The sequence below is a fragment of the Salvelinus alpinus genome, chromosome 18, assembly GCF_045679555.1.
Source record: "Salvelinus alpinus chromosome 18, SLU_Salpinus.1, whole genome shotgun sequence".
Lineage (NCBI taxonomy): Eukaryota > Metazoa > Chordata > Actinopteri > Salmoniformes > Salmonidae > Salvelinus > Salvelinus alpinus.
In genome coordinates, this window is record NC_092103.1 from 50,375,855 (window position 1) to 50,390,792 (window position 14,938).

At 45.2% G+C, this 14,938-nt stretch overlaps 1 protein-coding gene across 1 annotated transcript in view; it reads right to left on the bottom strand.

Annotated features, from left to right (window-relative positions):
* LOC139544447 (A-kinase anchor protein 2-like) overlaps positions 1-14,938 on the bottom strand; it is a 148,915-nt gene that overhangs the window by 4,737 nt on the left and 129,240 nt on the right. Inside the window, exons 4-5 of the mRNA XM_071351556.1 lie at positions 12,401-14,938; positions 660-1,072 (exon numbers count right to left, since the gene is read on the bottom strand). The exon at positions 12,401-14,938 is cut by the window's right edge and continues 271 nt beyond it. Coding sequence (XP_071207657.1) covers positions 660-1,072; positions 12,401-14,938 — 2,951 coding nt within the window. The remainder of the gene's footprint in view (positions 1-659; positions 1,073-12,400) is intronic.

Genomic DNA, 14,938 nt, shown 5'->3' on the forward strand with positions numbered 1-14,938 from the left:
CAGTTCATGCTGCAAGAACTCTGATAGGTTGGAGGACGTCCTCTGGAAGTTGCCATAATTTTTATCTTTTATCTTTTATCTTTCTGTGCTTTCATAATTTTCCTTCAATTCTCAAGTTGAATCTCACCGGAGAAATAATCTGAGCGAGGGAAACAGTTCCTCTCTGTCTCAGTACGTGTAGCCAATAATCTGAGCGAGGGAAACAGTTCCTCTCTGTCTCAGTACGTGTAGCCAATAATCTGAGCGAGGGAAACAGTTCCTCTCTGTCTCAGTACGTGTAGCCAATAATCTGAGCGAGGGAGACAGTACCTCTTTGTCTCAGTACGTGTAGCCAATAATCTGAGCGAGGGAAACAGTGGCTCTGTCTCAGTACGTGCAGCAGTTTGTGCTGTTTTGCCAACTCCTATAGTCATTCAGGACAAACTCTCCCAAAATATCTGGGACCTGGCTAGATAAAGGCTGCTAGAGTAGGCTTACTGTAGGTTTAGCCTGGATAACAAACCTATTTGTGCTAACATTCCTTGTCACCAAACATTTGGCATATGGCAAGCAGTGTAATGATAGTACAACCAGGTGTGGTACCCAGGCGATGTAGGTCACTAAACGACAGCGCAGTAACAGCAGCACAAGAGAACGTGGATAGTACTATTACTACTCACGCTGTTGTCCTCTCCTTTCTCCCGGCGCTTCACTTTGTGAGTCTCGTAGTCGTCCATCAGGGTCTGCATGAAGTTTTTGGGGCGCCCGCTGCCCCCCGAGTCGTCATTGCCCAGGTCCAAGAGGGGCGAAGGATTCTCCGACGAGGAGGAGGATGCAGAAGGATTCTCCGACGAGGAGGAGGATGCAGAAGGATTCTCAGACGAGGAGGGGGATGCAGAAGGATTCTCAGACGAGGAGGGGGATGCAGGAGGATTCTCAGACGAGGAGGGGGATGCAGAAGGATTCTCAGACGAGGAGGGGGATGCAGAAGGATTCTCAGACGAGGAGGGGGATGCAGAAGGATTCTCAGACGAGGAGGGGGATGCAGGAGGATTCTCAGACGAGGAGGGGGATGCAGGAGGATTTATCTTACCTGCAGGTTATACACACAGAATACATGTCATATAAGGACATGACAATATAAATTATGTTGTCAATACATACAATACATCTACTGTATATGTCAATACATACAATATATCTACTGTATATGTCAATACATACAATATATCTACTGTATATGTCAATACATACAATATATCTACTGTATATGTCAATACATACAGTATATCTACTGTATATGTCAATACATACAATATATCTACTGTATATGTCAATACATACAATATATCTACTGTATATGTCAATACATACAATATATCTACTGTATATGTCAATACATACAATATATCTACTGTATATGTCAATACATACAATATATCTACTGTATATGTCAATACATACAATATATCTACTGTATATGTCAATACATACAATATATCTACTGTATATGTCAATACATACAATATATCTACTGTATATGTCAATACATACAGTATATCTACTGTATATGTCCATACATACAATATATCTACTGTATATGTCAATACATACAGTATATCTACTGTATATGTCCATACATACAGTATATCTACTGTATATGTCAATACATACAATATATCTACTGTATATGTCCATACATACAGTATATCTACTGTATATGTCAATACATACAATATATCTACTGTATATGTCAATACATACAATATATCTACTGTATATGTCAATACATACAATATATCTACTGTATATGTCAATACATACAATATATCTACTGTATATGTCAATACATACAATATATCTACTGTATATGTCAATGCATACAATATATCTACTGTATATGTCAATGCATACAATATATCTACTGTATATGTCAATGCATACAATATATCTACTGTATATGTCAATGCATACAATATATCTACTGTATATGTCAATGCATACAATATATCTACTGTATATGTCAATACATACAATATATCTACTGTATATGTCAATGCATACAATATATGCACTCCCCCAAGGTTGCTTAGCAGTTCAGACGTCTTTTTCTGTTCCGTATTGTTTGTGTCCTGTATATATATTTACACCTCTCTTCACTTATCTTTTATTTATTTTATTATCCAAGAACTCAACTACAAAAGCTTTCCTGCAAAAGCTTTCCTGCAACCCGCTTCACCAATTACTAAAAAGTAATATTTACCTCAAACTGAAAATCCATCGTGGAAGCCAGCCAGGGGCTAATTCAGAAGCTAGCCTGAAAGCTAACCAGTAGCTACTCCGATAGCTAGCCAGAAGCTAATCTGTAGCTGCCCCGAAATTAGCCGGTTTGCTGGCTAGCGTTGGTTTTCAGCTGCCCTCGTGTTGTGGTCATCAGCTATTCCTCTAGCTCGATAATCTACCGGCACTTTTGTGCAACGCGACTCGGACCGGAGCATTCCGGGACTTTTCTTCTCTCTCAGTTTCCCCGGATTCCAGCCGCAGGCTCTGGTCACTTGCACCTTGACTTCGCAGCTAGCTAGCTGCAAACCGTGTGACGATTGGCTTACGTCGACCCCGGAGCATACTCAAATCATCCTGGAGCTAGCCAGCTGAGGAGTTCCATCACCATCCGGACACGTTTCTTTTGTTGCTGCTGCAGATACGGAACCCCACCGGGCCTTCACGTCTGACTGCCGACGTTATCTGCCCGAGGGATTTATCCAACTGGCACCTCCGTCCCGACGTTACCTGAACGCTCACCTGAGGCCCGCTAATCGTTAGCTGTCTTATCGGCTGCTACCTGAATAAGCATACCGGACAACTATTATTTATTTTTATTTTTATTTTTTATTTATTTATTTTTTCTCCTTGGGTCACTATATCTATTCTGCCAATTTGGATTGATCCCCTCTTCCACACGGAACCCCACTACACGGAACCCCACTAACTTACCGACGGAAACGCACGAGGTATCTACAAACAGACCTCCATCCCATGCTGCTACCGAGAGCCACATACCCGGCCAGCTGTCTGGATCGCCACGACCCCAACCAACCTCTACTCACTGGACCCTTATTGATCACCCGATTAAGCATGCCTCTCCTTAATGTAAATATGCCTTGTCCATTGCTGTTCTGGTTAATGTTTATTGGCTTATTTCACTGTAGAGATTCTAGCCCTGTTCACTATACCATATCCAACCTCTCAGTTCCACCACCCACATATGCGATGACATCACCTGGTTTCAATGATGTTTCTAGAGACAATATCTCTCTCATCATCACTCAATACCTAGGTCTACCTCCACTGTATTCACATCCTACCATACCTTTGTCTGTACATTATTCCTTTAAACTATTTTATCGCCCCCAGAAACCTCCTCTTACTCTCTGCTCCAGTAGCTCTAGGCGACCAATTCTCATAGCTTTTAGCCGTACCCTTATCCTACTCCTCCTCTGTTCCTCTGGTGATGTAGAGGTGAATCCAGGCCCTGCAGTACCTGGCTCCACTCCTATTCCCCAGGCGCTCTCTTTTGATGACTTCTGTAACCGTAATAGCCTTGGCTTCATGCATGTTAACATTAGAAGCCTCCTCCCTAAGTTTGTTTTGTTCACTGCTTTAGCACACTCTGCCAACCCGGATGTTTTAGCCGTGTCTGAATCCTGGCTTAGAAAGACCACCAAAAACTCAGATATTTTCATCCCCAATTACAAGATTTTCAGACAAGATAGAACGGCCAAAGGGGGCGGTGTTGCAATCTACTGCAAAGACTGCCTGCAGAGTTCTGTCTTACTATCCAGGTCTGTTCCCAAACAATTTGAACTTCTACTTTTAAAAATCCACCTCTCTAAAAACAAGTCTCTCACCGTTGCCGCCTGCTATAGACCACCCTCTGCCCCCAGCTGTGCTCTGGACACTATATGTGAACTGATTGCCCCCCATCTATCTTCAGAGTTCGTGCTGCTAGGCGACCTAAATTTGAACATGCTCAAAACCCCAGCCACCCTACAATCTAAGCTTGATGCCCTCAATCTCACACAAATTATCAATGAACCTACCAGGTACCACCCCAATTCCGTAAACTCGGGTACCCTCATAGATATCATCCTAACAAACTTGCCCTCCAAATACACCTCTGCTGTTTTCAACCAAGATCTCAGCGATCACTGCCTCATTGCCTGTATCCGTAATGGGTCAGCGGTCAAACGACCTCCACTCATCACTGTCAAACGCTCCCTGAAACACTTCAGCGAGCAGGCCTTTCTAATCGACCTGGCCGGGGTATCCTGGAAGGATATCGATCTCATCCCGTCAGTAGAGGATGCCTGGTCATTTTTTAAAAATGCCTTCCTCACCATCTTGAATAAGCATGCCCCATTCAAGAAATTTAGAACCAGGAACAGATATAGCCCTTGGTTCTCTCCTGACCTGACTGCCCTTAACCAACAGAAAAACATCCTATGGCGTTCTGCATTAGCATCGAACAGCCCCCGTGATATGCAACTTTTCAGGGAAGCCAGAAACCAATATACACAGGCAGTTAGAACAGCCAAGGCTAGCTTTTTCAAGCAGAAATTTGCTTCCTGCAACACAAATTCAAAAAAGTTCTGGGACACCGTAAAGTCCATGGAGAATAAGAACACCTCCTCCCAGCTTCCAACCGCTCTGAAGATAGGAAACACTGTCACCACCGACAAATCCACTATAATTGAGAATTTCAATAAGCATTTTTCCACCGCTGGCCATGCTTTCCATCTGGCTGCCCCTACCCCGGACAACAGCACTGCCCTCCCCTCTGCTACTCGCCCAAGCTTCCCCCATTTCTCTTTCTCCCAAATACAGTCAGCTGATGTCCTAAATGAGCTGCAAAATCTGGACCCTTACAAATCAGCCGGGCTAGATAATCTGGACCCTTTCTTTCTAAAACTATCTGCTGAAATTGTTGCCACCCCTATTACTAGCCTCTTCAACCTCTCTTTCGTGTCGTCCGAGATCCCCAAAGATTGGAAAGCAGCTGCGGTTATCCCCCTCTTCAAAGGGGGGGACACCCTTGACCCTAACTGCTACAGACCTATATCTATCCTACCCTGCCTTTCTAAGGTCTTCGAAAGCCAAGTCAACAAACAGATTACCGACCATTTCGAATCCCACCACACCTTCTCCGCTATGCAATCTGGTTTCAGAGCTGGTCATGGGTGCACCTCAGCCACGCTCAAGGTCATAAACGACATCGTAACCGCCATCGATAGGAAACAATACTGTGCAGCCGTATTCATTGACCTGGCCAAGGCTTTTGACTCTGTCAATCACCACATCCTCATTGGCAGACTCGACAGCCTTGGTTTCTCTAATGATTGCCTCGCCTGGTTCACCAACTACTTCTCTGATCGAGTTCAGTGTGTCAAATCGGAGGGTCTGTTGTCCGGGCCTCTGGCAGTCTCTATGGGGGTGCCACAGGGTTCAATTCTTGGACCGACTCTCTTCTCTGTATACATCAATGATGTCGCTCTTGCTGCTGGTGATTCTCTGATCCACCTCTACGCAGACGACACTATTCTGTATACTTCTGGCCCTTCTTTTGACACTGTGTTAACAACTCTCCAGGCGAGCTTCAATGCCATACAACTCTCCTTCCGTGGCCTCCAACTGCTCTTAAATACAAGTAAAACCAAATGCATGCTCTTCAACCGATCGCTGCCTGCCCCTGCCCGCCTGTCCAACATCACTACTTTGGACGGTTCTGACTTAGAATATGTGGACAACTACAAATACCTAGGTGTCTGGTTAGACTGTAAACTCTCCTTCCAGACTCACATCAAACATCTCCAATCCAAAGTCAAATCTAGAATTGGCTTCCTATTCCGCAACAAAGCATCCTTTACTCATGCTGCCAAACATACCCTTGTAAAACTGACCATCCTACCAATCCTCGACTTCGGTGATGTCATTTACAAAATAGCCTCCAAAACCCTACTCAATAAATTGGATGCAGTCTATCACAGTGCCATCCGTTTTGTCACCAAAGCCCCATATACTACCCACCACTGCGACCTGTACACTCTCGTTGGCTGGCCCTCGCTTCATACTCGTCGCCAAACCCACTGGTTCCAGGTCATCTACAAGACCCTGCTAGGTAAAGTCCCCCCTTATCTCTGCTCGCTGGTCACCATAGCAGCACCTATCTGTAGCACGCGCTCCAGCAGGTATATCTCTCTAGTCACCCCCAAAACCAATTCTTCCTTTGGACGCCTCTCCTTCCAGTTCTCTGCTGCCAATGACTGGAACGAACTACAAAAATCTCTGAAATTGGAAACACCTATCTCCCTCACTAGCTTTAAGCACCAGCTGTCAGAGCAGCTCATAGATTACTGCACCTGTACATAACCCATCTACAATTTAGCCCAAACAACTACCTCTTTACCTACTGTATTTATTTTATTAATTTATTTTGCTCCTTTGCACCCCATTATTTTCTGTCTCTACTTTGCACTTTCTTCCGCTGCAAACCAACCATTCCAGGGTTTTTTTTTTAGTTTTATTTTACTTGCTGTGTTGTGTTCAGTTCACCTCCATGGCCTTTTATATTTTTATTTATTTATTTTATTTATTTATACATATATTTGTTTGCCTTCACCCCCTTATCTCACCTCACTTGCTCACATTGTATATAGACTTATTTTTTTTTCACTGTATTATTGACTATATGTTTGTTTTACTCCATGTGTAACTATGTGTTGTTGTATGTGTCGAACTGCTTTGCTTTATCTTGGCCAGGTCGCAATTGTAAATGAGAACGTGTTCTCAATTTGCCTACCTGGTTAAATAAAGGTTAAATAAATAAAAAAAAATATCTACTGTATATGTCAATACATACAATATATCTACTGTATATGTCAATACATACAATATATCTACTGTATATGTCAATACATACAATATATCTACTGTATATGTCAATACATACAATATATCTACTGTATATGTCAATACATACAATATATCTACTGTATATGTCAATACATACAATATATCTACTGTATATGTCAATACATACAATATATCTACTGTATATGTCAATACATACAATATATCTACTGTATATGTCAATACATACAGTATAATAGAATATCATATTTTCATGTCTATCCTCTACATTGACCCTGTATCGAATCAATGGGAAGATGGCATCGTGTCTATTGAACGCAGTAATGCAGTACTGGCTCATTAACACAAGGGGGAAGTCATTCACCACGAAAACCACCACAGCATTGTATTGCTGGAAGGGAGAGCAGTGGGACGCTGCTTCTAGACATGCTCAGAGAACTCAGCATGTTGTTTAGAGACCTCAGCATGTTGTTTAGAGACCTCAGCATGTTGCTTAGAGAACTCATCATGTTGCTCAGAGAACTCAGCATGTTGCTCAGAGATCTCAGCATGTTGTTTAGAGACCTCAGCATGTTGCTTAGAGAACTCAGCATGTTGTTTAGAGACCTCAGCATGTTGTTTAGAGAACTCAGCATGTTGTTTAGAGAACTCAGCATGTTGCTTAGAGACCTCAGCATGTTGTTTAGAGAACTCAGCATGTTGTTTAGAGACCTCAGCATGTTGTTTAGAGAACTCAGCATGTTGCTTAGAGACCTCAGCATGTTGTTTAGAGAACTCAGCATGTTGTTTAGAGAACTCAGCATGTTGCTCAGAGACCTCAGCATGTTGCTTAGAGAACTTAGAGAACTCAGCATGTTGCTCAGAGACCTCAGCATGTTGTTTAGAGACCTCAGCATGTTGTTTAGAGAACTCAGCATGTTGTTTAGAGAACTCAGCATGTTGCTCAGAGACCTCAGCATGTTGCTTAGAGAACTTAGAGAACTCAGCATGTTGCTCAGAGACCTCAGCATGTTGTTTAGAGAACTCAGCATGTTGCTCAGAGAACTCAGCATGTTGTTTAGAGAACTCAGCATGTTGCTCAGAGACCTCAGCATGTTGTTTAGAGAACTCAGCATGTTGTTTAGAGACCTCAGCATGTTGTTTAGAGAACTCAGCATGTTGTTTAGAGAACTCAGCATGTTGTTTAGAGACCTCAGCATGTTGTTTAGAGAACTCAGCATGTTGTTTAGAGACCTCAGCATGTTGCTTAGAGAACTTAGAGAACTCAGCATGTTGCTCAGAGACCTCAGCATGTTGTTTAGAGAACTCAGCATGTTGCTCAGAGACCTCAGCATGTTGCTTAGAGAACTCAGCATGTTGCTCAGAGACCTCAGCATGTTGCTTAGAGACCTCAGCATGTTGCTTAGAGAACTCAGCATGTTGTTTAGAGAACTCAGCATGTTGTTTAGAGACCTCAGCATGTTGCTTAGAGAACTCAGCATGTTGTTTAGAGAACTCAGCATGTTGCTCAGAGACCTCAGCATGTTGCTTAGAGAACTTAGAGAACTCAGCATGTTGCTCAGAGACCTCAGCATGTTGCTTAGAGAACTCAGCATGTTGTTTAGAGAACTCAGCATGTTGTTTAGAGACCTCAGCATGTTGCTTAGAGAACTCAGCATGTTGTTTAGAGACCTCAGCATGTTGCTCAGAGACCTCAGCATGTTGCTTAGAGAACTTAGAGAACTCAGCATGTTGCTCAGAGACCTCAGCATGTTGCTTAGAGAACTCAGCATGTTGTTTAGAGAACTCAGCATGTTGCTTAGAGAACTCAGCATGTTGTTTAGAGACCTCAGCATGTTGCTTAGAGACCTCAGCATGTTGTTTAGAGAACTCAGCATGTTGTTTAGAGACCTCAGCATGTTGCTTAGAGACCTCAGCATGTTGTTTAGAGAACTCAGCATGTTGTTTAGAGACCTCAGCATGTTGTTTAGAGAACTCAGCATGTTGCTTAGAGACCTCAGCATGTTGTTTAGAGAACTCAGCATGTTGTTTAGAGAACTCAGCATGTTGTTTAGAGACCTCAGCATGTTGTTTAGAGACCTCAGCATGTTGTTTAGAGAACTCAGCATGTTGTTTAGAGACCTCAGCATGTTGCTTAGAGAACTCAGCATGTTGCTTAGAGACCTCAGCATGTTGCTTAGAGAACTCAGCATGTTGCTTAGAGAACTCAGCATGTTGCTTAGAGAACTCAGCATGTTGTTTAGAGAACTCAGCATGTTGCTTAGAGAACTCAGCATGTTGTTTAGAGAACTCAGCATGTTGTTTAGAGAACTCAGCATGTTGCTCAGAGAACTCAGCATGTTGTTTAGAGACCTCAGCATGTTGTTTAGAGAACTCAGCATGTTGCTCAGAGAACTCAGCATGTTGTTTAGAGACCTCAGCATGTTGTTTAGAGAACTCAGCATGTTGCTTAGAGAACTCAGCATGTTGCTCAGAGAACTCAGCATGTTGTTTAGAGACCTCAGCATGTTGTTTAGAGAACTCAGCATGTTGCTTAGAGAACTCAGCATGTTGCTTAGAGAACTCAGCATGTTGCTTAGAGACCTCAGCATGTTGCTTAGAGAACTCAGCATGTTGCTTACAGAACTCAGCATGTTGCTTAGAGACCTCAGCATGTTGTTTAGAGAACTCAGCATGTTGTTTAGAGAACTCAGCATGTTGCTTAGAGAACTCAGCATGTTGTTTAGAGAACTCAGCATGTTGCTTAGAGACCTCAGCATGTTGCTTAGAGAACTCAGCATGTTGTTCAGAGAACTCAGCATGTTGCTTAGAGAACTCAGCATGTTGCTTAGAGACCTCAGCATGTTGTTTAGAGACCTCAGCATGTTGTTTAGAGACCTCAGCATGTTGCTTAGAGACCTCAGCATGTTGTTTAGAGACCTCAGCATGTTGTTTAGAGAACTCAGCATGTTGCTTAGAGAACTCAGCATGTTGTTTAGAGACCTCAGCATGTTGTTTAGAGAACTCAGCATGTTGCTTAGAGAACTCAGCATGTTGTTTAGAGACCTCAGCATGTTGTTTAGAGACCTCAGCATGTTGTTTAGAGAACTCAGCATGTTGCTTAGAGACCTCAGCATGTTCTTTAGAGAACTCAGCATGTTGTTTAGAGAACTCAGCATGTTGCTTAGAGAACTCAGCATGTTGCTTAGAGACCTCAGCATGTTGTTTAGAGACCTCAGCATGTTGTTTAGAGAACTCAGCATGTTGCTTAGAGACCTCAGCATGTTGTTTAGAGAACTCAGCATGTTGTTTAGAGAACTCAGCATGTTGCTTAGAGACCTCAGCATGTTGTTTAGAGAACTCAGTATGTTGTTTAGAGAACTCAGCACGTTGTTTAGAGAACTCAGCACGTTGTTTAGAGACCTCAGCATGTTGTTTAGAGACCTCAGCATGTTGTTTAGAGACCTCAGCATGTTGTTTAGAGAACTCAGCATGTTGCTTAGAGAACTCAGCATGTTGTTTAGAGAACTCAGCATGTTGTTTAGAGAACTCAGCATGTTGTTTAGAGAACTCAGCATGTTGCTTAGAGAACTCAGCATGTTGCTTAGAGAACTCAGCATGTTGTTTAGAGAACTCAGCATGTTGTTTAGAGACCTCAGCATGTTGTTTAGAGAACTCAGCATGTTGTTTAGAGAACTCAGCATGTTGCTTAGAGAACTCAGCATGTTGCTTAGAGAACTCAGCATGTTGCTTAGAGACCTCAGCATGTTGTTTAGAGACCTCAGCATGTTGTTTAGAGAACTCAGCATGTTGTTTAGAGACCTCAGCATGTTGCTTAGAGAACTCAGCATGTTGTTTAGAGAACTCAGCATGTTGTTTAGAGAACTCAGCATGTTGTTTAGAGAACTCAGCATGTTGTTTAGAGAACTCAGCATGTTGCTTAGAGAACTCAGCATGTTGCTTAGAGAACTCAGCATGTTGTTTAGAGAACTCAGCATGTTGTTTAGAGACCTCAGCATGTTGTTTAGAGACCTCAGCATGTTGCTTAGAGAACTCAGCATGTTGTTTAGAGAACTCAGCATGTTGTTTAGAGAACTCAGCATGTTGCTTAGAGAACTCAGCATGTTGCTTAGAGAACTCAGCATGTTGTTTAGAGACCTCAGCATGTTGCTTAGAGACCTCAGCATGTTGTTTAGAGAACTCAGCATGTTGCTTAGAGAACTCAGCATGTTGCTCAGAGACCTCAGCATGTTGTTTAGAGAACTCAGCATGTTGCTTAGAGAACTCAGCATGTTGCTCAGAGACCTCAGCATGTTGTTTAGAGACCTCATCATGTTGCTTAGAGAACTCAGCATGTTGCTCAGAGACCTCAGCATGTTGTTTAGAGACCTCATCATGTTGCTTAGAGAACTCAGCATGTTGCTTAGAGACCTCATCATGTTGTTTAGAGACCTCAGCATGTTGCTTAGAGAACTCAGCATGTTGCTCAGAGACCTCAGCATGTTGTTTAGAGACCTCATCATGTTGCTTAGAGAACTCAGCATGTTGCTCAGAGACCTCAGCATGTTGTTTAGAGACCTCATCATGTTGCTTAGAGAACTCAGCATGTTGCTTAGAGACCTCATCATGTTGTTTAGAGACCTCAGCATGTTGTTTAGAGACCTCATCATGTTGCTTAGAGAACTCAGCATGTTGCTTAGAGAACTCAGCATGTTGTTTAGAGACCTCAGCATGTTGCTTAGAGAACTCAGCATGTTGCTTAGAGAACTCAGCATGTTGCTTAGAGACCTCAGCATGTTGCTTAGAGAACTCAGCATGTTGAACCTAGAGAAGTCCAACCCTTCTAATAAAAACAGGACTCTGTTTAAACAGCCAATCAGGAGCCTAAGAATGTCAGAGGCAGTGTTCGGGAGACTGTAATTTCAAACCATTCTCAAGTCGGATTTTACAACACAACTCATGTTTCCCATCAGCCATCAGAATGCTTTCAAAATGGAGTCGTGCCTGGCCGTGCAGTAATGAGTGAACAGGGGGTACAGGAAGTGATGTAGTCATATATAATATGTAATGGCAAAACAGAACACGAGTGACTGTAACTGTGTAGTGTTTTGGCAGAGTGGATGTCCAAATGCTTGCCAGGTACGAATGCACACACAAAGAGACACCCACATTAACCCACCCCTTCAAGACAACTCTCGTTCGGCTTCAGTCATGGCCCTTGGATTTCTTATTGACCAAGCCGAAAAAATATGCCCCCCCCTATAATACCATCACTAGGGGAACATGAATACAGCCTTCTGGATGGAAGTAGTCTGAAGACTTATACAAGAGGACAACTCACATACAGTACCAATCAAATGTCAATCAATCAATCAATTAATCACTGATAAACAAGGACAATATATATTTTTTTTTTACGGGTTGTTTCCAAATATATATATAGTACAATACTGATGAAAAGAATAGGCAGGGAATAAGGTTTCAGATGCAGAAACAGATCTCACAGTTGGCTCACCTGGTGCCGTCATGCTGGTGAGGGTGAGTGGCAGGCTCCCAGAGAGGCTGAGTTTGGCGGGCAGACTGTTGGTCTTGTGCTTGTCCCCGGGGTTGATAGTCATCGTCTTGGGTCTGCCAGTCTGGTTGGTTCTGGGATCCGGTCCTGACCGCACCGCTCCCAGTCTCTGCTTCTTCAGCTCTTTCTCTCTCTCCTGCGCCGCTCGGATTTCTTCCTCGATCATGGATAGAGTCCTCTGCTTCCGGGAGCGCAGCTTGAACGGCCCGGTGCTCTGCTCCGTCTCCTGGGTTCTGGTCGCTGCGGCTGTGCTGCGTAGCTCGGCCGCCTCGGAGTACTTAGAGAAGTAACTGAACTGGTCCTTTTCACTCGGGGTCCGGGACAGCTCTGGAGCCTGATAGGGCTCTATGGGACGGGGAGGGATGAGGACAGGAGTGCGGACTGGGACCGGGTCTGGGTTTAGGGCCAGTGAGCGACTGAGTGCGGACTGGATGAGGATCTTAGGCCCCCCGGAGGAAGATCTCTGTGGAAGGGGGGCGTAGGTAGGTCTCTCCATCTGGACATAGGTAGGTCTCTCTACCTGGACATAGGTAGGTCTCTCTACCTGGACATAGGTAGGTCTCTCTACCTGGGTTGGGAGAGGCTGGAGCTGGGGTGAAGGAGACTGATATTGGGTTGGACTTGACTGGAACTTTGCTGGAGGTGACAGCGGCTGAGGTGATGGAGTTGACTGGTACTGAGGTGGGGCTGACTGGAGGGACTGTAAGGGTGTTGGTGACTGTTGCATTGGACTTGAAGGTGAGTGGAGCTGGGGAGGTGGAGGAGAGTGGAGGTCTAGAGGTGTGAGTGACTGATACTCTGTTGGTAGTGATGAAAGGTTCCCAGAAGATAGAACGTCTACGTGCCTCTCTTGGAGAGGGTGGGGGGAGACCCCCTGCCACTCCTCACCCTGCTGAGACTGGTTCTGGTTCATCAGGGCGTGCTGGATGATACACTGCACCAGCATACCTGCATGGTACTCCAGCTCTTGCTCCGACAGACCCTGACTTCCCTCGTTCTGCTCCCCGGGAGACATGGCAGTGCCTCCCTCCATATTTCCGTTGACGGGTGTAGTGGTCTGTGGGGTGGAGGGGAAGGAGTACTCCCCCAGAGACGTCGTAGTGGTCTGTGGGGTGGAGGGGAAGGAGTACTCCCCCAGAGACGTCTCCTCCAGGTAGGAGGCCGACATGGTCTCGTTTGACGCCCCACTATCGGATACGTTATTCATGCTGAAGTCTTTTGACAGGGTATCCAGCATAGAGTTATCCAGGGAACGCAGGGACTGCTCATCCAGCCCGGAGTCACATTCATTGGGGTTGCAGGAGGACAGAGAGGCGCTGGGGCTGTGGAGGGAGGAGGAACGATGCTGGAGGGACAGAGAGTCCTTCTCATCTTTTATGATGGTCATGATGGCCCTGGCGCAGGTAAAGTCTTCGTCTCTGTATCTGTTCTCCATCCAGGCCTCCTTGGAGCCACTATTACTGGGCTCTCCCTGTCCCAGGCCCAGGACCCTCCCAACGGTAGAGGTGGGGGACTGGGACCCTTCTGGGCTGCAGTAGATCCTCTCTGTCCGGACCGTTGTAGTGGTTGCGTCGCCGTCCTCTAGTGGTGAGTCCTGGTAATTGCTGTAGCCCACAGTGACGTAATCGGAGGATCTCTCCACATGGATCACGGTGTCTGATGATCTGGAGAAGGGCTTGGCCGAGTTGGGAGCTGTGACCTGTGACCTCTCGGCTGCCTGCTGCCTTGCATGTTCTATCTGGAGGAACTGCTTCCTGGCGGTAGAGAAGTCCATCTGCTCCACCAGGATGTCCTCCGTGTCGCGGCCAGGCTCAGGGTCAGCTTTAGGGTCAAAGGCCATGGAGTACTGGGCGTACGTCTGGGACATCCCACCAGTGAACTCTGACCTCCTCTGCTGCTTCCTCTCCTCGTACTTCCTGTGTGACTCTAGTTTGTCTGGCTCCAGCTCCTCCTCCAGACTCTTCTCCTGAGGAGGGTTCCACCACTTTGTCCCCATGTCTGGGTTCTTCTTTACCGCCTGGCCCCTGATCAGCTCCAACCTCTCCCTCTCCAGCTCTGCCACCTCCTCCGAGGGACGCACCTTCTTCACGCGCACTTCCTTCTCACAGGGGTCGAACAGCTTGGACGGCTTCTTCTCCTCCTGGAAGGCCCGCAGCTCGAAACGGGCCTCCTTCTTGATGGTGGTCATAGTGGGGGATGTTGTCTCTCCTCCCTTCTTCCTGTAGTTCTCCTGCTCTCCTGCCATTGGTCCAGAGTGGCCGTTGGGCCTGGTGTTATTGCTGTTGTTGGTGTAATTGACATCCTGGTGTTTAATGAAGATAGTCTGCTTTCTCCCCTCTACTATGACCTCATGGCATGTTGTGTCTGTGTTGGAGATGTTGACAGATGGTCCAGTCCCGTCGATGCTGACCTCCCTGGGGTGTTTCTCAGTAGTCGCGGTTCCGTTAGAGGGCGATGGTGTGCTATCGACCCCGGGGTCAC